The sequence below is a fragment of the Astyanax mexicanus genome, chromosome 12 (assembly GCF_023375975.1).
Source record: "Astyanax mexicanus isolate ESR-SI-001 chromosome 12, AstMex3_surface, whole genome shotgun sequence".
NCBI lineage: Eukaryota > Metazoa > Chordata > Actinopteri > Characiformes > Acestrorhamphidae > Astyanax > Astyanax mexicanus.
In genome coordinates this window covers 50391561-50414473 of record NC_064419.1, presented here as the reverse complement: position 1 = coordinate 50414473, position 22913 = coordinate 50391561, and the positions used below count along the sequence as shown (strand labels likewise).

The window sequence follows — 22913 nt, the reverse complement described above, 5'->3', positions numbered from 1 at the left end:
CGTTTTCAGGATTGAAGATATATAGCCAATTTTAACCCATGCAAGAGAGATATTGAAAGGGATATATTTAAAGGAGTGTACTTATTCCCTTTTAATTTGAGTGTCTTTTGTTTAGTGTATATATAACAAGTGATTATTGTTAACAATTGACACGTCACTTTCATACCCTTTTTTTTTCATTTATCAAATCAAGATGACCCATATAAAGGAAAGTACATTCTTACAAAATCCCACAATGAAAAAGGAGGCTATATCCAGCCTACCATCTTCTCATATATCCACAACTTTTTTGCCATCCACGTAAGCAAAGGGACCTCTAAAACCTGCCTTTTTCCCTTCTTTTCTCGCTTTCTCAATCAGTGGCCAAAGCTTGTTCCGGGCATCTTTTGCACTCTGTGACAGATCTTCAAAAATTCTTATTTTCTTGTCTTTGAGGAAGGCTGAGGACCTCGCATCCCGCCAAATTCTGTCCCTCACAGAACGAGACAGAAACTGCACAATGATGCGGCGACACGACTGTAGATCATTGGACCGGGGGCCCAGTCTGTGAGCAATGTCCACAGAGAGAGGCAGCTGTTCAGCTATGTCGGGGGAGACTTTGCTGAACACATCGATGAGAATTTTCTTGACGTTTTCCCCATGTTGCTCCTTAATCCCAGCAACGCGTAGATTCCATCTCCTCTTATACTCATCCAAATCCTCAACTTTAGCACAAAGCTCTTTATTTTCTTTCTCCTGCATTTCCACTTTTCTTTTCAGCGTTTGGAACGTGGTAGACACCTCATCCACTTGTTTCCCCAAGAATTCAAGAGTCTCTACTATACTTCTAATGGAAGCCGTATTTTCTTTGACCGTCATCTCGAGAGACTGCAGTCGACTGAGGGACTCGATTTGCATTTTTTCAATTCTCTCCATTACCGTGAGCAGATGAGAGTTTGGGATGGATTCTGCCAACTTGGCTGTCTCTCCTTTTTTTGACTTCTTTGCTGCATGCTTCGGAGTTTCTGGCGTAAGAGGTGTTTCCATCGGTTCTGTTTCACTGTTATCAAGAGCAGTGACTAAGGATTTTCTGGCATAAGAGTGCATTACTTCGCGAATGTTTTCCTCCGACATGTTTTTTTTTTTTTTTTTCCTCCTCTTCAGCACACTAAGAGTGGGATCAAGAGCCCTGGTAACTTTTTCCGCTGAAGTTAAAACTAATTAAAATGCATTAGGTAGCGAGTAAACCCATTCCTCTGTGGCAGCAGGATTACCAGCTCAAGAACAGAAAGCTCTTCAACATTAAAGTTGCATTGTAAGTTCGGTTTGAAGCTTTACCTTGCAGAGCTACACCAACACGATGCACCTACAGCAGCGCCATCTTGGCTCCCCACGCGCTTTCAGTTTCATTACAGAGCCCTGACCAGCCAGCTTTGTTTTAAAGTCTCGCGATAGTTGAGATAGGTTCACTTCCATATATAGACCGTTTTAGATGAATATTCATAGAAAGTGACGTAGCTGTTCCTGGGACACTTCACTTCTGTTTTGCGGTAAACAGCTTTCAAAACAGTGGATGTAATTTAATTTAAACCTTCCCTTACACACTGTTCCACAGCCACAAGAACTGCTGCAACCTGATTGCAAACTTCCCCTAATCTGAGAGTCACAAACACTGAAAATCAGGTCATTACCAGCAGATTCTCAAATTTCTTTAACAAGTAAACTATGGAGGACCAAAAATGACAAGTATAAATAAATAAATGCACATAAAAATGTAGAAATAAATAAATAAGTGTTGAAATAAATATATTCATAAATGCACATATAAATGAATAAATATGTAAATAAATAAATACATGCATAAATAATTGTATAGGTAAATAAATAAATAAATTAATAATTACATTTCTTATTTATATATTTATTTATTTATTCCTTTATATGTGCATTTATTTATTTCAACATTTATGTATTTATTCATTTATTTATTCATTCATGTATTTTAACATATCTACATTTATTCATTGTTTTTTTACATTTACACATATCTATTCATTTATTTATTTACCTATACAATTATTTATACCTGTATTTATTTATTTATATATTTATTTATTCATTTATATGTGCATTTATATATATATATATATATATATATATATATATATATATATATATATATATATATATTTTTTTTTTTTTTTTTTTTTTCAACATTTATATATTTATACTTATGTCATTTTTCCATAGTAAACTATAGTAAACACGCCTGCTTTCGTTTTTCACCTTCTGACCTGCCTGCAGTTACAGTGTCCGTTCACAACTTCTCCCTCCTTCTGATCTATAAATCATGCAGAGTACGTGCTGGAGAGCGTCTGACTAGATCCAACCTCACCAAACACTATAGTGATGCTTCTCTACTACAGGAACAAATATTCCCAACTTTTCCACTGAGAAATTAATTATATGCGTCCAAACTGCAGTACGCTTTCACTGCCTCAGTTTCTGATAGTGATCACATCTGGGTAGTTCACCTCTGGGAAGTGTTTTAAATCAGAGGAAGAAAACTTCCCTCTTAAATCCTTATCAAAAGGATCAGGAAAAGAGGTTTGATCACTTTTTACTAATTTCTGACTATAGCGTGTTTGCTCTGTGTTCGGTGGACTTGTCATTTTGACAGCTGTATATTTGAAAATAAATATTGTTTTCCCTCATTGAAATATATAAACTATATCAAAGCTCTTTTCCTGATCCTTTTGATAAGGATTTAAGAGAGAAGTATTTTCCTCTGATTTATAACGTTTGCCAGAGGTGATCTACCCAGATCTGATCATTATCTTGTTGAAACAGCGTGTGTTTACAGAGGCAGTGATATAATATATCATATATAGCGCATATAATTAATTTCTCAGTGTAAAAGTTGGGAATATTTGTTCCTGTAGTAGAGAAGCATCACTATAGTGAATACTTAATTCATAAAAACTCTGATATTGTGTGAAAAGCAAATAGGGAGTGCTGTATGGATCAATTGTTTTCATCATCATATAAAATTATTTTTATATAAATTAAATAAAAAATACATGGAAATTCTCATTACCGTTATGTGTCCGTATCCCTTCTTTCTAATTTTAAGTTAAACCATATAAAAATTACTAAGCATATAAAATAAATAAAATAGGGTAAAGTCATTTAAAATATCTATATTTATACATAATATAAATAATTTTTGTGTTGAACAAAAAAATGTACTTTTTTTTAAACAAAATAACTGTGTCCGAACAATTTTTTTCTCATTACCATTTCATGATTTCACCCCCCTATAAAAATTACACTGTGCCTTTTTATTGATCAGCTGTCCCATGATGCATCACTTCAGAGACAAGCTTCAAAATGTAGATAAGGTCAGTTGGTCACTATTCTCTCCCTTTGAGAAATCTGTGTTAATATTGCTAAAACTGTCCTCAGTTACACTGTGTATTATCATCACCGTTATGGTTTAATACTCATTACTTTAAAAATATAAAAATAAATTATTTCATGAATATTATCACAATACAAGACTTTGACATCTGGCAAAGTTATAGTTTGTTAGCATATTAGCATTTTAAGTTATTTGTGAAATTAGCCAAGAGCATCTCATTACCATTACTCAATATTCTCATTACCATGCATTATAAGGGCCATAACTGTAATACGAACCATTGAGCTGGTAATGAGATTCTTATGTAAGACTGCTAAAAGAGTCATTTAACAGAGTTTATTTGATCATTTATGGTAATTTATATATATATATATATATATATAATAAATTATCATAAATGAAAAATTACATATGTACATATATAAAATAAATTACCATAAATGATAAAATAAATTATATATATATATATATATATATATATATATATATATATATATATATATATATATATATATATATAACAATGTCATTGATGTTTTTCCTCTTTTGATTAGTCTAATGGTTATATTCATTTTTTGAAGACTGACAGAGATTAAACGTAAGAAGGCAGCAGCCAAGGCTAGAGTTTCTTGAAATTTGCTTGTTTTTCTGGTTTCATGTTTTGTTAAACAATTAAGTTTCATTACCGTGACATTTATTCTCATTACCGTTTTATTGTGTTCTCATTACCGTTATGGATCTAAAATGTTACATTTTTTAAAATGTTTCTTATCATAACTTTTCTTCATTTTATTATAGTATATCCCTCACCTATTGTCCACATGAGTTTTTGATCAAACATATTCTAAAATCATTTCCATTAATTAAAAAATTAAAATATATTTTACAAATGTTGTATCGGTAATGAGAGTTGCTTAACTATAAATAAATAAATAAAAAGATCAAAGTAATTGTCAAGGACTGTGCTGTTAAGTTGATGGGATTTGTTGTGGAAATATGAATTTAATCATCAAAAAATGTTTTGAACCGTTGATCTAGCTTCGTCATTTACTGTAACGGTAATGAGAATTATTCTGGATCATATAAGATTCAAATGATAATAAAATTCTATTTTTTAAAAAATTATATGAAAAAATAATCAATTTAGTAAAATACACATTCTATTTTAACTTCTCAACTTGAAAAAATGCTGCAAAGCGGTGAAAAACTTTTTTATTTTTGATGTGAAGTTCTTCATGAAATCACCCCTATAATTAATTATACAAAAACATCTTGTGACTGAAGGGTTGAACTGTGGGAGGATCAAACAGGAAGTTCTTTAAAAAAAAGAACACAACAAGGTAACACACACTCACACACACACACACACACACACACACACTCACACACACACACACACACAAACACACACACACACTCACACACTCACACACACATACACACACTCACACACTCACATACTCACACACACACTCACACACACACACACACACACACACTCACACACACACACACACACACACACACACAGACACACACACACAGACACACTCACACACACACACACTCACACACACACAAACACACACAGACACACACACACACACACACACACACACACACACACACACACACACACAGACACACACACACAGACACACTCACACACACACACACTCACACACACACAAACACACACAAACACACACACACTACACTAACACAAACACACACACACATACACAGTGCTGCAGGGCTCTATACTGAGACCACTCTCACATTCTGACTGTTTCGCCTTGTTTTATGTTATCTCTGTACATTATCTTCCCCTGATAGAACTGATACAGAAAGAGCAGAAATTACAGAAGTAAAGGTGAAAGAAATGGTTAAGGGTTTTGTGGTGTTTAAACACAGTTAAACTTGTGCAAAATTGTTAAATACAGCAGAAATACTTATTTCAGCATTTAAGCTCCACAGAGAAGCAGTCTGTAGAGTTTGTTGTTCTGCTTGTCTGTACTTGTCATTGTTTACTGAATCAACATAACTCACCCTACCCTTGGGCAGATATCCAGCAGATCAAGTTCCAACTGGTTTGGAGTGAACCATTTCAGAGGGGTGGATTTTTAGGACAGTGGATATTTTTTGGGAGTAAAATGAATATAAACACTGACTCTGCTACTTAGTTTTTGTCTGTGGTTTACTCTAAATCCCTTTTTGTATTTAAAAGAGTTTTACTCTCAGTATTAAAACCTACAGACAGACTCCTGACAGTTCAGGAAATCCCCGTCTCTGTTCCCTGAGCACTCAGCAACAGGACCTGGAGCACTTTTCTCTTCTCGGGTAAAGGAGTGACTCTTTTAGGGGGAATGTAGATAGTCTCCGTTATTAATGCAGATTTGATGCTGAAAATAGACCTGATGGTAATTTGGGTATATGCCAGGCGCTCTGTGTTTGCGGTTGTCAGCTGTCACTTTAAACTGGACTTTAAGTTCCTCTGAGGATTGGATAATAATACAACAGGGTGGGGGTTGGGAGATAAGGTTCCTGTAGTTTCAGTTGCTGTTTAAGTGAAACACAAAAAACCTGGACGTGTAAAAACTGCTCCAGAGAGGAAACTTCTTATACCTTCAGACATGAATTTTATACAGTAGATATATTCAATTTATATGTGTTTATATATTATTATGTACTATGTATATATATTATGTATGTATTCTATTGTATTGTATTCTGGTTCTAAAAAAAACATTTATATGTATAGACAGTACTTGTGATTTTTTTAAGGGGGGGGGGAGTCAATAGTTAATATCCATACGGTTTAACACACTTATATACAAGAATGTTATACATTTTATTGCAATTCTATATTAGAATGAAACTCGGCTTGAATAAATAAATCAGTCTTAAAAATATTTTATCTGCAGTCAGTTGTGGCTGCGGTCGAGTTCTGTAAAGATTTCTTAGTAATCTAATAATTCTAAAGGGCTCCGTATAAAATGTGCAGAGACACAATTGCGGAGAAAACCGACATTAGCAGACATCATGCCCGAGCTTCACTCACCCCATACACCCAAATTACAGGTCTATTTTCAGCATCACATCTGCATCAATAATGGAGACTATCCAAATACCTCTTAAAAGAGTCACTTCTTTTCCAGAGAGGAGTAAATTATTTCAGTGTGTGATTGGTTGGGAGCATTAGCAACAAGTAGGGTTGCCACCTGTTCCGATTCTCCCAGAACTGTCCTTCTTTTTAATATTTGGTCCCGGAAAAAAAATCTAATTTAATGTCCTGGTTTTCACAAGGTTAGTTTAACTGACTATTTATACTTTTTGTGTGAATCATATATTAAGGAGGGAGAGCACATCAGATTTGACATCACCACATTTAAAACAACTCTATAGACAGTTACTGTGTAAAATCTTAAGAGATTGAAGTGAAGATAAGAAAAAAAAATATTAAAAACGTTAGCGTTGTGATGCATTAGCAGTTCGAAAAGAGGCGGAGTCTGATTTCACAAGTGTCGGAGGAGGTGTGTCCTGGTGTGTTGGAGCATCACTAGTGATAGGGGGAGTCCTAATGAGGGGGTTGGGTAATTGGGCGTGTAAATTGGGGAGAAAATGGGAAAAAAATAAATAAACAAAAAATAAATAAATTAACAACACTGCAGACTTCTAACATAATTTTCTATAAAATATATGAGCAAGTTAAATAAATACATTTGCAGACATACATTCTGGTGTATATAAGTACATTCTACCACTCATGTTTGCTTGTTTATAGTGTTTTGTTCATTTTAGCCTTTTTCTTTTCAGGTTCTTGGCCAAAAATGGAAATCGTGCAGTAGTACTTTAGAATTCTAATGGGTGTGTGAAGAAGACAATAAGCTTTATCTGCAGATCTCTCAAGACTAAAATCTGATGGACAGAAATCGATGCATGGAACTTTCTGGATGCGTCAGTGAATGACCTGTAACCATAAACACAGATGAATAGTGCTGGAGAAACGATCATCTCTGCTTTTTCCTATAAAGAGACACTGAAATGCACTATCAAGATGACCTGTAGCGATGGGAAAATTCTCCCTATATTATTTATTTTCTGTCTGAACTTTGAACTCTGTTATTCTGCTTGTGCTCGTGCTGAATATGAGATTGATGGAGAATGCTGCCCCATGTGTGGAGCGGGTAAAACACACCTTTACTTTACTTTACTTTATCTTAGTTTAGTTCAGTTCAATTCAGTTCAGTTTAGTTTAGAGTAGCTTAACTTATTTTATCTTACTTCAGTTTAGTATAGTTTGTTTTAGTTTAGATTAGTGTTCATTGTTCATCTCAGAGTCGCCAAAAGTCTCCAATACCACCAGAAAAACTTGCTAGATTTGTCGCTTTTTTTTTTCTTTTTTTTTTTACAAAAAAGGTCGCTAAAGGGGCTGAAAATTGGCTAAATATAGCCAATGTAGACAGTCACACTGTCTACATTCTGATTAAGAGCAGGGATTATGTCACAGGCAGCACCGCGCCCTAGTGCCTGTACATTTAACGGTCCAAAGAAGGTAAATTAAAACCAGGACATTTCCTCACTTTTTGAAAAAAAATAAATAACCCGGGACGCCCGGGACATGTCCCCCTAATTTATTTTACCTTATCTTAGTTTAACATATCTTAGTTTAGTTTAGGCGGGGTGTTCTGTCGAGTTCTACTAATAGATATGTACTAATTAATGACCTTTAATGTTTTCATGTATTTTTCTGATAATTATATATTTTTTTTGTAATTTTATACTATCTGAGCTTTACTGACAATACAACGTCAATCCACAGAACTTCCTTTTTATTAAAATTAGAGGAAGGGGAGCTAATTTGTTAGCTGGGTAGCTAAGCTACGCTAATCTTATCATCTGTAAGGGAGATAAATCAGAGATAATCATGAGTTTGTTTTTTGTAGGTAATCGTGTTTATCGGGACTGTACTGAATCTACCAGCACTAAATGTACTCCGTGTATGGGTGCAACTTTCATCGATGTACCGAACGGTCGCACAGCGTGCTTTAACTGTATGATCTGTGATCCTGGTAAGTCTGAGCTTTTTGATAGTAGATGTTTGTGTTTATTTACTGTATGATGGGAGTAACATTATTCACAGTTACACATTTTAAATATAAATGTATTTTTGTGTGTTTTTAACAGGTGTGGGTCTGAGAGTAAAGACTGCATGCACCCGAACATCAGATACAGTGTGTGAACCTCTACCCGGATTTTACTGTACTGAACAACACAGGGGAAGCTGCATACATGCTAAAAAACACACCAAATGCCACCCTGGAGAATTCATACAGCACATGGGTCAGTGTATTTACTCCCTTCATGATTTCTTATTTTTTGCATGCTTGTCTCTTAAATGTTTCAGCTCATCAAACAGATTTTAAGTATATTTTGTTCCACTTCTGTTTATCAGGCAGGTTCTGTTTAAGTGATTTCTTGATTGAGAACAGGTGAGGCAGTAATCAGATCTGGGTGTGGATAAAGAAACTACAGTTAAGTTATGTTTTTACTGGTGGTGCAAACATATTTTACACACAGGATCGTGTAGGTTTGGATTTTTTTTTCACACTTAATAATAAAAACCTTCTTTTAAAAACTACAGTTTGTGTTTATTTTTGTTGTCGTTGACTAATATTTAAATTGGTTTGATGATCCGAAATATCTAAGAGTAACAAACATAGAGGGGCAAACACTTTTTCACACCACTGTACTGTGTTTGAATATGTGTGTGTTGCAGGAACAGCAGATAGAGATGCTGTGTGTGAGAAATGTGGAGATGGTACCTTCTCAGATGGTTCTCTTCAAACGTGTCAACCACATTCTAAGTAAGAGTCACATGGATAAATCACTCAGTAATGATTAATCTATTAATGTTTCAGGACTGTAAATGAATGCTATGAATAATATCACATAGATAATATTTGAGATTAATAATGGAAAAATAAAATGGGGCGGGATTGTAATGCTGTTATTCAGACAGAAGATAAACAGAAAATTCTTCATACAGTAGTAGTGTGTAAAGCATGTGTAAAGCATGTGAAACTCTGCAACATGCCAGACGTCTCAGCATGTAGAGAGCTGTAGAGGTTCATAATGTTCCTTCTGTGATAATCCATCCCATAATAACTCCAGCATTCTCTATACCAGACCCAGACGTTGTCCAATCCAGACCCAAACCGATAAACTACAGAGAAGGTTTTAATTGTTACCGTGTTCATTTAAAGCAGCGGAATGTTTATTGTCTTTAAGGTTTACGTGCTTTACAGTGCAGTAAACTCACAGACCAATCACGTGTGCTGTAAGATCACCAAACACTCTCCTCAGCCAATCAGATCTGTGCAGATGCGAGAGGGCGGAGCCACACAGGCAAAGCAGGCGGTGAGAAGTGGGAGAATAAAGCGAGAAAAGCTAATACAGATGGTGCGCACCAGAAAAAGAAATTAAAATACTACCTTTATAAAACATACTAACAGTAATGTAACCTGATCAGAACTCCTCAACAAGAAAAAAAACTCCCTCGGTCACAGGTGCACTCTCTCTACTCCCAAAACGACCCTACCTCAAAACTACGGCAGCCCCCAGGGGACAAAAAGCATTGGCAACTCCCCCATCAGTTTTACCCACAACATAATAAAGTCTGATACAGTAATAATATTAAATTAAATAAACTGCTGCTTTTTTAAAAAAAGCTGATATTTTGGCAATATAAGTTCAGCAAACATTTCTCCATATATTGTATGATTTATCATTCATGTAATCTAAATCCTAATATAATCTAATATAAATAAAATCTAATAGAATAAATATAGCATTTTGAAACAAAGTGAACATGCAGATTCACAGTATTAGACTTGATATGTTAAATTATTGAGGGTGTTTCCATTTATTTTATGATGGTTGATAATATAATTATTGTGACAGGTCTATTTAAAACAATACATATTGTTGAAATATACTAGTATGTGTAATTTGTTTTGTTCTTCAGTTGTTGATGATTTATTAATAAAACACTGACAGAACTACTATAGGCTTCTTCAGTAAACAGAATAAAACACTGAATTATAACACAAGTTAACATTGGTGACGGTCCGGACCTTAGCCTGATGAAATTTTCTCTAACTGGACCGAACTGAATTCTAATTAAATACCCCTGATCCATACACAGTAGCTGCAGATTGTGCAGTAGGGGTATAGGAGGGTATGTTATAATGAAATGTTAGAAACACTGCACCACCCAGCTTTTTCTGATTTATAAATGTACATCATTTCATATCAATATTATAAAATAAAAATACTTCATAATTGACTGTGTTTATCTCTCTGATAGGTGTGAGGATCGGGGACTGAGAGAAGTAAAGCCTGGAACAGATGAGTCTGATACTGAGTGTGGGAAGAAAATTTCAGTCGCTCCAATTATATGTACAGTCATTTTGCTTATAATTTTTTTGGCTTTGGCAGCAGAAGCAGTTCGCAGACTGTGTATGATGCCGCCATCTACAGGTAAGAGCTGTGTATTTATTAATCGGTGTAAAGTGTATAGTCTCTGGTGTAAACATATATTGAATGATTTGCTCTTTATTTTTGCCTTTTAATTTGAAAATATTTAATTAAATATTTAATTTAAAATGTGTTTTTAGACAAATAGATGCACACAATCTCAGAAACTGTATCTGGGGTATGTATTTTTCTTGTAGTAAATATTTAATGTAATTAAGAGGTAGCAATGATTGTAAAATGAATTATTTATTATAAAAATCTATTATGTGTAATTGTGTGTGTTTTGCTTTTTACTTCCACTTAGGGAAACAACACACAATCAGACAGGTAAGAGACAGGAATGGAGATTTGGATATATTTTATTTATTTAAGTAGCAGGGAAATACATATTACTCAGCATTGTTATATCATAATACAAATGTGCCAGATTTAGCTAAATACTCATTTTAAACTACAGTCCCACAACCACCCAAATAATAATAATAATAATAATAATAATAATAATAATAATAATAATAATAATAATAGCTGCTCTGTGGTGGTTCCCTATCCTGTGGGTTCTGATGATATTTGTATAGACCGAGTTGTTGGTATTGTGGATAAAATATATTTGACTAGAGTTAATAGTAATAGTAAAACACATAAATAAGCAGGCAAGTGGAACACTATAGGAAGCTGTGACTTTTATTTACGTTGATTGTCTAAACCACCTCAGATACTCTGTGTAATAGGGGTGTAATGATAATGTCTTTTTAAATTTAACCGCACCTGTATGGAGTCAAATTGGGGTCTTTAATGCTGAAGAGAAAATAAAACTATCAAAAAAAATCTCCACGAATTGCAAAAAAAATCTGATATTGCAAACAAAGAAAGGAACATAAGTATGGAAGCCCATTTCTGCCACCTGAAGAAAAAAAAACGTCCTCAACTAAGTCATAATTATGAGATAGAAAAGTCATAATTATGAGATAGTAAGTCATAATTATGAGATAGTAAGTCATAATTATGAGATAGTAAGTCATAATTATGGGATAGTAAGTCATAATTATGAGATAGTAAGTCATAATTATGGGATAGTAAGTCATAATTATGGGATAGTAAGTCATAATTATGAGATAGAAAAGTCATAATTATGGGATAGTAAGTCATAATTATGAGATAGTAAGTCATAATTATGGGATAGTAAGTCATAATTATGAGATAGTAAGTCATAAGTTAAGTTACCTTTTTTCACTTGTAATATTTTTTTTTTAATGAATCTTTTACAACAACACTTTCTTTGCGCTTTGCGTTCCTTTTTTCGCGTTCCTTTTTTCTCGTTCCTCAGTTTTGACGTGGGGGCGTGGTGAAAGGAGAGGGGCGTGGTTATGGAGGAACGCGTCATCAGCTGGAGCCTCTGTTTTCATATGTAATGCTGCAGGCTGGCCAGTTCAACCGGCCGCCCTGACGGACGCTAACCGGGCTGAACAACAGCTATTTATAGTTCATAAGTTAATGGTAATAATTTATTTAACATATACCTAATTACTGAATTATATAATATTGTTGTTTTCAGTTGTGAAATTGAGCAAAAGGCTGAATTTTAGCTTCTTTTTCTCCAGCGTGTTGCTGCAGTTACACGCGGCCGCCTGTAGATGGTGGGTTTTAACAGTGAAAAGATCCATTAAAACACAACGCTGTGCAAACGCTCTCAATAAAAAGAAAAACACAGAACGTTTAATAAAATATTTGACTCCATATACCTGTAGGGTTCATCATTTTCTACATGCAGTCTCGCAGAGAATAAATAATACACAATATTATGATAAATACGTCAAATTCACACCTGGATACATTAATCTGTGAACACTAGATTTGAATGGGTTTGTAAAATGAGTAGAATGAGTCTATAACTGCTTACAGAAAACTGCTGCAGGTCTGAGATCAGAAAATAAATGATATCTCTTCTATTTCCTGCAGATCCTCTGATCTAAACACACCACCGAGAAGACCTGAGGAGACTTCTGAGCAGGACGGAACTACTCCACAGGACTACGCTCGAGACACTGCTGATTTTCCCAGTGATGGAACTGTCCTGAAATCTGATGAATCAGTTCAGGATGATTCAGATTCACCTCCCCCAGAATCACCAGATCAGAGAACAACAGGCTAACAGGGGTTTTAGAGCGGTGTTTGAGACCAGACCCTAAAGACATTATAATTAAGAGACTAGAGCCCCAGCTTGGCCATCGCTATGTTTATTTAAGACTGTTAAGGGGTGTAAATTGTATTTTTCATGTTATTCATGCGTGTCAGTATTAGAGTTAATATTAGTTAAAGCACTTTTGCACATGAGCACAAAAAAAAACAAAGGAAAAGAAGAAGGTTAAAGAAGGACGTCGTTCACATAGCTACACCAATACGTTTTGACCATCAGCCTTTTGTAAATAAGTTAAGCTGTCTGTTTACACTTGAAAGGGATTCAGTTATCTCCTGCCCTGGACGGGTTCTTCTTCCACACCCTAATTTAACCTGGAGGGAGATTGAAAGGATCACACACAGCTGTTTCCTTTAACAATCTAACTTTATTCAGATTCAAACAAACATAGTCCTTTATACCTGTTAATACCTGCATCCAGCAAAAGGGGCGGTCCCTTGAAGGTGGGAGTATTTTCTGAACACAATGTACAAGACATTTTGAATGCTATGTCCTGTAACAGCGGCCAAGATTACCCAATAAGGACAGTACATATTCAAATTAAAATTCAACACTTCGAGGCTGATTGTACAAGCCAAGAGAATAGCCATAAAAGGACAGAAGGAATAAAGAGTCTGTGTGTGGTTTATCATAAAGCAGAACACATACTTTTTTATACATTAAAAACACTGGAATGCTCTTTTCTGCAGATGTGTGAATGTAGCCAAAGAGACTTTTAATAAGCAACAGTTCTCTTTTTGATTAAATAAACTGTTTAATTAATGGTTTAAGGTGTATAAAACCTCTGCACTGTATGACTGTATAAGCACTGTGATCAATATCCTCAATACAATTTAAATTAATCTTATTTTAATAAACTTTCTATTGTTACTTTTTTTTACCTGTCATGCATGTGAGTAACAATAAAAGCTGATTTTAACTTATTTTATGTGATTTACACTTTTTATCATGTTTATTCTACTGTTCACAGATAGTTTGTGAAGTCAATATCAAATATAAATTAGATTTTTTTAACGTATGTTTACCTTCCAGTATGCAATGAAGATTAAAAAACAATTAAATATTTTAGTTATTTGGATTAAATTTTTTTAAACAAATTTCATATTAGAATATTCACACAACGTAGATCAACACAAGCGAGATGTTGCAGTGCACAAAGTACCTTCTGCATTAATGCTTCACCCACATGACTGCAGATTTATACTGAACTAAACTTTTTATTTCAGTCTTATAAAACCAAAACTCTCCCAGAAATCCTAAATCACTGTTTTATACCTTCCCAGCTCCACACATCCTTCATCTCATACTGAGATTAATCACCCTGAATCAGAGCTCAAACTCAGGGAGAAAATAACAGAAAAGACAAAAATCTATAAACTGAAACATCATCTTCACTCTGCTCATACTGAACCCTGTTGTTTTTATAATAAAGAGATTTTACTTCATTCTCCTCCAACTTCCGCTCTGTTTCCTGATAAAAAGCTGAAAAAAGATTTTAGATGAATAAACTGGAAGCAAAATAATAACATTTATATTTTATTAATAACACTGTCCAATAGTATATCTCAATTCTCCATATATATCTAGATTATCCATTACTTTCAACAATACTGAATATATTTAGCACAGCAGCGTATAGCATTCACCTACATTCACTTTCCTCCCATTAAATCACAACATTTAACATTATTTACAAATCTAACCATGCCAAAATATACTGACATGCCAAATGTCATGGGACAGGAACTAGTACTGTATCCCACGACTTTTGGCACATCCTATGGAAGCTAAAGAGTGCTGCACTGAATTGTGGGATATGAGTTTTTTTTTTTAAAATGAATCATAAAAGTAACATGAAAAAGCAATATCATTAAAACATTAAAAAAGTAATCAAATGAAAAACGCTGTAGCTATAAAAATACTAAAATAAAAAATATAAGAAAATGTAGCGAGCAAAATTATAAAAGTAACATAAAAATCAATACCATTAAAAAATGAAAAAATATAATAAAATGAAAAAAAGTTTGTAGCTATAAAATACTAAAATAAAATTTGTAAAATAAAAGTAATCAGAAAATGTGGCAAGTAATCAATGAAAAATTGATAACAATAGATGATAAAAGTAACACGAAAAAACAATACCATTAAAAATGAAAAATGTAATCAAATGAAACAAAGTAAAGTAAAAACACAAAAGGCTGTAGCTATAAAATAATCAGAAAATAATTTATATATATTTTTAAACTCTTAAAACAGTTTATAATATTACATCTTCAGCCGCATTAAAAACATGTACTGATGTTATTAGTCTCATGTTGACTATTATAGTATATTATATTCTTTATTCTGTAGCTCAGAGCTGATCCTGGGTCTGTTTTAGTGAGTTCTGGTGGAGCTCCTCCTGCATCCGGAGAAATCCGGGAAAAACTTCCCTCAGGAGGAAGGAAGTGCTGAATCAGATCAACAGCGGAAAACTGGAGAACTGGAGCCCATCAGAAACAACCTCAGATCTGATCTATAAAACCAGTTTAATATCTAATAATCTGAGTACTCTGAGCTGGATTTATAATAATTACAGTTCTGATCAGTAAATCTGATCTTTTTCTGTAGATAATAAACAGTAAATCAGGATTAACTGCAGACTGAACACCATCGATTTTACTCTTCAGAGGAGGATCAACTTCAGACTGAACTTCAGCCTCAGGAGATCACAGAGACAATAACTCTGAGAAACATTTATAAAGTAAGATTATATTTATATTCATATATATTTGGCATATTTTACCGAAAGGGTGCCATTTCTGCCATTACATGTATAAATGTGACTTTAAAATACATTTTATTACTAAGCACAGCGTCGTGTACACTGACCTAATAGTAAAAGTAAGATATGTAAATAAAAACTTTGATAAAAAAACTACTTAAAACACTGAGAAATAGCATTTGTTACCTGTTACCCCACTCTCTAACTGTAAACTTTACCATAAAATATATTTATTAAAATCCTTCAGAGATGTATTTTTTACATTGTTGTGTTTCTCCAAATCCCATATATGCTTTAAAAAAATCATAATACATCCATGATATTTAAGATAAAATAAACATTTTAGTAGTCCTGTTACTGTAACACATTACCCCATCTGAAACATCTGGAACATTCTACAACAGGAAGTGACATCAGCTGCTTCTTCTGAAGATCATGGGAAGACCAGAATTAAGTTCCCTCATTAGTTTTTCTGTATATTTGATCTTATATTCAGTATATATGACATTTGTTTCTTTCTGTTTGTCTTCATTGTCTTCATGTTTAGAATTTATTAAATGTCTATAATAATAAGTATTATTATTATTATTATTATTATTATTATTATTTTTAAGATTATATGTCCAAATTGTGCTTACTTGTGCCATTGCCATGGTAACCTCATGGTAAAGAACTCTCTGAGGATGTAAGAAACAGAGCTGTTTGACTGTTAGAGGGAAGCAGGATCATTGTGAACCATAAATTGAGATTTACAGGAGAAGTGTAATATGTCACCAGCCTACAGCAGCAGAGGAAACAATAGGTTTTTTTTTTAGTTTATTTGGTGTAATAAAGAGTAAAACAGTAGATAAGGGCTGATTTTGCTGTTCTGGTATCTCCATGTTCACAGTAGCTCTTTTATCAGCACTGTTAGCAGCACAGCGTCGCTCAGATAACCAGCAAAAGCTTAAAAACACCAAGAGAAGAGCTATTTTATCCTTTTTTACTCAGAAATACTCCTGCTTTTGTAACCCAGCTGTTTTCTAGACATTTAATGTAAGGTTGCCCCTTAATTAAGCGCTGCCCCTTTAAGAAAACCGCAGCAGTTTTCACACACACTCTGCACACTTTTTGTCAGTTCTGTCTGCTTTACAGCAAAATCACGCAGCTCCCATAGGAATGCATAGGCAGGAGAGCACGAGGCTCAGACGATTAGGCGCGAAGGGAGAGAGAGGTCTGATAGCTGCAGCTGCCCTCATATTATTAACTCGTGTTTACTGATTCTCCTGCTAGGTGAGCATTGTCCGCTTATAGGGCATCCTAGTGCATAATTATGAAGAGCTTTATATGTTTTATTTGTTTCATAAAAATAGCACTAAATCATACCTGTCAAGTCTCCCGTTTTGGCCGGGAAACTACCGTATTTTACTCCTCTTTCCCGCCGTCCTCCCGTATTAGTATTTTCCCGTAAATTTCCCGTATTATACTGAATAAAAAAATGTATAGGCCACAGGCGACAATGCACTGACCGCTGTGTGTCTCTTAACCAATCGTGGTGCCGGTTCAAGGAGAAAGTCCCGCCTTTCAGGAGAAACAGCCAATCAGTTAGCTGGTTTTGCGGAGCGCAGTTTAGTGTGCGGGAAGCCCCGCCCCTCCCCTCGCTGTGAGTTCAGGCAGCTAGTCGGAGCAGCTGTCGTTAAAACTAATCTGGATATACGGAGATTTATCTAAAAGAAAGGTAACTAACCATGTAAACTGTGATGAGATTGTTTCTGATAGCTGGTTAAAAAGACTCTTCTCTGAATCAAAACATAAATTAAACCCACTGTGTGTTTAATAAAATACAGCTTGTGACTCAGTTAGCTTAACTTTAGAATTAGCTAGATAGATATTCAGGGTTTGAGAAAAATCTACATATATATATATATATATATATATATATATATATATATATATATATATATATATATATATATATATAATGCCCTGCCCTGATGTGCCTGATCAGCCAATAACTATCATTTCCAAACTCTATTAGTTCAGGGCTAGTTTTAGGGTTTGTTAGAATTTGTTTAAATCTCAAGTATTGTGGTAATGTATTATAATGTAATGTAATGTATTATTTAGAAGGGGTAGAAGAGATGGTTGAGCTGGAGAGAGAGAGAGAAAATGTGGAGAGGGCTGAAATTAACTGAACTGATCAGGAGTGGACTGAACGATAGAAAGAAGTATTAATGAAAGATTATTAATTGTGTAGCCCCTTAGGACTATTATTTACTTATGGAATATATCTGATCCATGTCCTTTTTGTAAATTTGTGCACCCTTCAATTTCAATTTTAAATCTATTAAATAAAAAAATATATATATAAAATAAAAAATATATATTTATACTTTATATTTAAAAAAATGTTTCCCCTCGTTTGGGCTGTTGGGGCGGCGGAAAAAATCCCTTATTTTTAAGTCCAAAACTTGACAGGTATGCACTAAATGTGTTTAAAAGTTCTGCTGAAGTTCAGTTCAGTTTAAGCTTGAAACTCTAGTTTATCTGCTCTGTATTAGTGGGTTACATGGTCTCTACATGCTTTAAGCATGCAACTCAAATGTTTTGAGTAAAATATTAAGTGTATTTTAATTACTAAAAATGCCTTTTATATGCTTTAAATATAAGCATTTAGTTCCAGAAGTTTTGGTTAACACATTAAGTGTTTTGTTAACTTTAAATGCTCTGTTTATGCTTTTAATAGAAGCATATAATTCAAGTGTTTTGAGTGAAATGTTAAATGTATTTTAATGACTTTATATCGCTCTTTATATGCTTTAAATATAAGCATTTAGTTAAAGTGTTTTAAGGGAAATACTAGAGGTATTTTCTAAAAGTTCTAAAAGTGTATGTTTGTTTAATATGCTTATTGTAAAACAGTATTTGGGTATTTTCATTTTGATTAATGTGTATTTATTGATTTAGTGTTCTCTGTATAAGATTAAACTCTGCTCAGACTATTAGGCGCGAAGGGAGAGAGAGGTCTGATAGCTCCAGCTGCCGTCATATTATTAACTCGTGTTTACTGATTCTCCTGCTAGACTGGTGGTGTGCTCAAGCTAGTTTCCACGCTGAGAGAGAGAGAGTGAGACGGAGAGTGAGACGGAGAGTGAAGGAGAGTGAGACGGCCGCATCTGCTCTAAACCTTTCATGGATCACTTAAGTATACTGAATTGAGTTTCTATATATTTTTTTGGGTACTAAAGAGTAAGTGTATTGACAAATATCTTTCAATAATGATTACTTATCTTAGTATCTATAATTACATAATTATTGTGTGAAACCTTGTATTCTATATGCATAACCAATACTCACATTGTATTTGATCATTTGTATTACTCACAGTGTATTTTACACGCATTTATATAAAAGATTAACCAATAATCACAGTATATTCTTTACACATATAGTAAAACATTGTTTGATATGGCATGTGACTAACACAGACTCTATTATATGACAAATTAATCCACATGATACATTTACTAACACATTAACATATAACATATGAGATGTAGCTCAGGCTTGAAGTATTTTGTTTACTGCATGACCCTAACTAACGGTCATCGATTCGACTGGTACGGGGCTAAATTGCTACAAAAAAGGCTATTAGATCAAAGCAGCCTTTTGGTGAGTGAGTGCCTCCCTAAAAAAACCTCTGCTTCAAAGAGGGGGGTGACGCACACACACAGATAGTGCCATGAGGTTCCGTTCTGGAGGAACGCAGTCAAGGCCAAACACTAGTGGTCCGGTCAGACACGTGAAACTTCAGTACTAACACGTGAAATTACGCATGCTAACATGAGATGATTTTAACAACGCCTCATCAGCAGGTTTCACGTCATTTGGGGTATAAAACATGGAGTCAGATCAGAGGGGGGTCAGAACTTATGCTGGGACGGCTGTTAGACGGTCTTTCATGTGTGGGTTCTCCTGAATATTCAGAGCTTTGTAATAAATACTTGGTTTGCTTTCAGCTTCACTCCACCTGTCTGACTCTCTCTATCAAACGAACACGCAGGGGAGTTGTACCCCGGACGAGAGGTGGGTGTAGCCCACCTTTCATTTTCTTTTCTACAACACTACCCAAATAGTTTTTTTTTTTGCATTTTTCCTTCAATTTTTCCTCCCGGAGTACGAATTGTTCAAGGACTGTTCCAATCCCTTTTTTTGTCTACTTCACGAACATTTAAAGGAACTGTTCTCTGGAAAACAAATATATACTTTTCAAGGTTAAAGAGCTCTTCCATATTGTTCAGTGAATATATTTTTTTATTTGGGTTTAATCACATTCATACAAGGTGAATTCAGGGAAGTGTGACTGTGTACATTTTATATAAATATATGTATATATTTTTTTATTTTTATACACATATTATTTATAAGTGTCTCTATATATATATAAATGTAATTGAAATATTTTACTCATTGCTGAGAAAAAGAAACGCTCCAGTCCACTAAACTCTTATTAAGTTGGACACAGGTAGTACACTGCTACCGACCCAAAAATAAATGCCCTTCACTACCAGTTATATCAGTTTCTTTTGTGGCTCATTTATTTGGCTTGGAACATTTTAAAGTTTGGTTACACTTTCAGATTAAAGGAACTATCAGCTGTTTTAAAACATAAAAACTAAAACCCTGAGATCTTTGAGATCAGATGGTAAATGATAATTATTGTTTTTTTGTTTCCTGCAGGTTCTGTAATCCTGATTCTGAAACATCACTGAACAGACCAGAGGAAGAGTCTGAAGGTTAATCAATAATCTGAACTGATCAGATGATTGATAATCTATACTGTATGAAGAATTCTCAGCTCTGATTCTCCTGCAGGTCTAACGAACAGATAAACCAGATCAGGATGATTTTTATTCCTTCTCTTCAGCGTGATCACAGACCGTCTGATTCAGAGAGTTCTGTAAACAGTGTTTGGTTGTTTATATGCTTTCATTTAATACTTATAATCATTTTAATCATAATAATCATTTTATATGTTTATAACAATACAGACCCACCTAATAGTTTACCATTCTCTAGTGTTCACACCTCTAGAGTCCCCACCTGAGCCTTGGGTTTACCAGACAATAGCTCTATCTGGACGGGATTAGTTTCTCTGTGTTCTCTTTAGTGATAAAACTCCTGCATCCGGACTGCAATTGTAAAAACAGGAGGATCAGTGAGTTTTTGGGCTTTAGTTTTTCTCGCTCACATGACATCATCACAGCGTTCAGTAGCTCCTCCATTTCCACTCACTGTTGTGTTTTTAACGTGGATCTCCGTGGAAACCGAGGCGTCCAAAGTGTAATTACGGTGCGCAGCAGTGGACAAATATCTATTTTATTAAAGGCGAGGAGACGAAACTCAGAGATGTGCGTCCGGACGGGACTAAAATTACCGGAGGAGCACGGAGTTCAGAGAAAAACAGTAGATAATTCAGCCTGTAATTTTCTCAGAGGACGTCTGAGAAAAACACCTACATGATCGTTCTGGACAGGAATAAAATCACAGAGAATAAAATAAAACCCATAAAATAGAAAATTACCCAGAAACCCTGAGAAAATAATCCTGTCTAGATAGGGCTTACAAAAATAAAATCTTTTCACGAATATGGTCTTTTATATTTTGGATATAAAGTCGTAATGTCACACAAGTGCTGGGCGGTATGACTAAAAATGTATATCATGGTATTTTTTTGTAAGATTCTGACAGTTTCACGGTATTTATTATTATAATTTATTTATATATTTCTTTGCATTACTGGGCTTTTATATAGGTCTGTGACTTACTGTACATTTAGGAGTACATATAAAACATTAAGGCTTTAAATTAAGATGAGTTGATTACTATTGGATTTAATTTGTTCCACAAAAAAATAACACAATATATGAGATAATCAAACTTTATCAGCAGAAAAACAGCTAAAGAATGTAAACAATAGACCTTAAAGAGAGATAAACCAAAAACACTGCTTCCTTTTTAAAACTGTTTTAATAAATAGTTTAAGCCATTAGAGGAATTACAGCATTATCTATTAAACAATTCCCTTCTTTCACCAGTTAACAAATAACTTACATTCAGTTCAGTGTGCTTTAATATTATCCTTCAAGCTCCAGTATTAATATATATTTAAACAGGGCTATAGTTACTGCTCTCCTCGTATCATCGAGTTTTAGGGAGTTTTATCACTTGCTGAATAAATGATTTTGTACTCAGGACGGTTTCTGAGCTCGTTTGTGGGATAAAGTGATGTTTTTTTAGGCAGGATGGAGTGAGAGACGAGTGTGATTTAGCTGCTAATATTAACCTACGCCAGAGTCTGTGCTTATCCATGCTTTTATACTTCTACAAAATTGCCCAACGGCTTTATTATTGTTCTGTCTCTGTCCTAGCCATTATTGTGTTGTCACCTTGTGTCTTGTGTGTAACCCCGCCCCCTTGTTTCCGGCCCCAGGTGTTCCTCATCCTCATCGTGTTTATAAACTCGAGTTTATCTCGAGTTTTTTGGTTCTTTATATTTCTGTATTCTTCTGTTGGTACTTTATGTGCTTTAGATCGTCTGTGTTTCATGTATTCATGTCTGTTGTGGGGTTTATTTAATCTTAGATCCCCGTGTTGTTTCAGCTATAGAGTCTCTTATTTGCTCAGTTTTGTTTAGTCTCTGTTAAAGAATTTATCTTGGTCTTGTTTCTTATTTATTTGCGTTACTTGTGTTTGCTTTCTGTGTCTTTTTTTTCTGCACTTACGTCCATTCTACTCATCTGTGACACGTAATATGTTGAGAATAAAGAAACAACCAACAAGCTGGAGTTAAATTTTGTTAAAATACCATAAAAAAAACCATAAGCATTTCTTGCACTTTTATTTCTTTGATTTCAGCAACCTCCACTTCAACTTCATTAAACTGCATTTTGTGATGTTTGTCACGTGATTGTTCCATCAGTAAATGTGCTTTATTAGATACAGAAAATAACCATGCAATTTGCAAACACCTG

General features: G+C 34.3%; 1 protein-coding gene and 1 long non-coding RNA gene across 4 annotated transcripts; both read left to right on the top strand.

Moving 5' to 3' along the window:
• Nucleotides 1–7196: 7196 nt before the first annotated feature.
• On the top strand, nucleotides 7197–14038 carry LOC125806071 (tumor necrosis factor receptor superfamily member 14-like). 3 transcript variants are annotated; one of them, XM_049485631.1, is made up of 7 exons: nucleotides 7197–7587; nucleotides 8347–8472; nucleotides 8588–8743; nucleotides 9180–9267; nucleotides 10770–10942; nucleotides 11244–11266; nucleotides 12899–14038. In XM_049485631.1, the coding sequence occupies exons 1-7, from the start codon at nucleotides 7389–7391 to the stop codon at nucleotides 12905–12907; spliced, it is 774 nt and encodes a 257-aa protein (XP_049341588.1). In that variant the 5' UTR covers nucleotides 7197–7388; the 3' UTR covers nucleotides 12908–14038. The 3 variants fall into 3 exon arrangements, 1 of the variants encoding a protein (XP_049341588.1); XR_007441382.1 differs by lacking the exons at nucleotides 7197–7587; nucleotides 8347–8472; nucleotides 8588–8743 and adding exons at nucleotides 11080–11117; nucleotides 12267–12436 and having other exon boundaries at nucleotides 9104–9267; XR_007441381.1 differs by lacking the exons at nucleotides 7197–7587; nucleotides 8347–8472; nucleotides 8588–8743 and adding an exon at nucleotides 11080–11117 and having other exon boundaries at nucleotides 9105–9267.
• A 1360-nt stretch (nucleotides 14039–15398) lies between these two features.
• Nucleotides 15399–22721, top strand: LOC111190376 (uncharacterized). The gene is made up of 3 exons (XR_007441395.1): nucleotides 15399–15879; nucleotides 18963–19084; nucleotides 20620–22721. It is a non-coding gene; the product is annotated as an uncharacterized LOC111190376 (long non-coding RNA).
• The last annotated feature ends 192 nt before the right edge of the window (nucleotides 22722–22913 follow it).

What these genes read in the sequence shown, in the direction of transcription:
- LOC125806071 (XM_049485631.1), top strand. Translation starts at nt 7,389, where the DNA reads ATGAATAGTGCTGGAGAAACGATCATCTCTGCTTTTTCCTATAAAGAG. An exon ending in CTGCCCCATGTGTGGAGCGG is followed by an intron (nt 7,588 to 8,346) that starts GTAAAACACACC and finishes TGTTTTTTGTAG; the next exon opens with GTAATCGTGTTTATCGGGAC. An exon ending in AGAATTCATACAGCACATGG is followed by an intron (nt 8,744 to 9,179) that starts GTCAGTGTATTT and finishes TGTGTGTTGCAG; the next exon opens with GAACAGCAGATAGAGATGCT.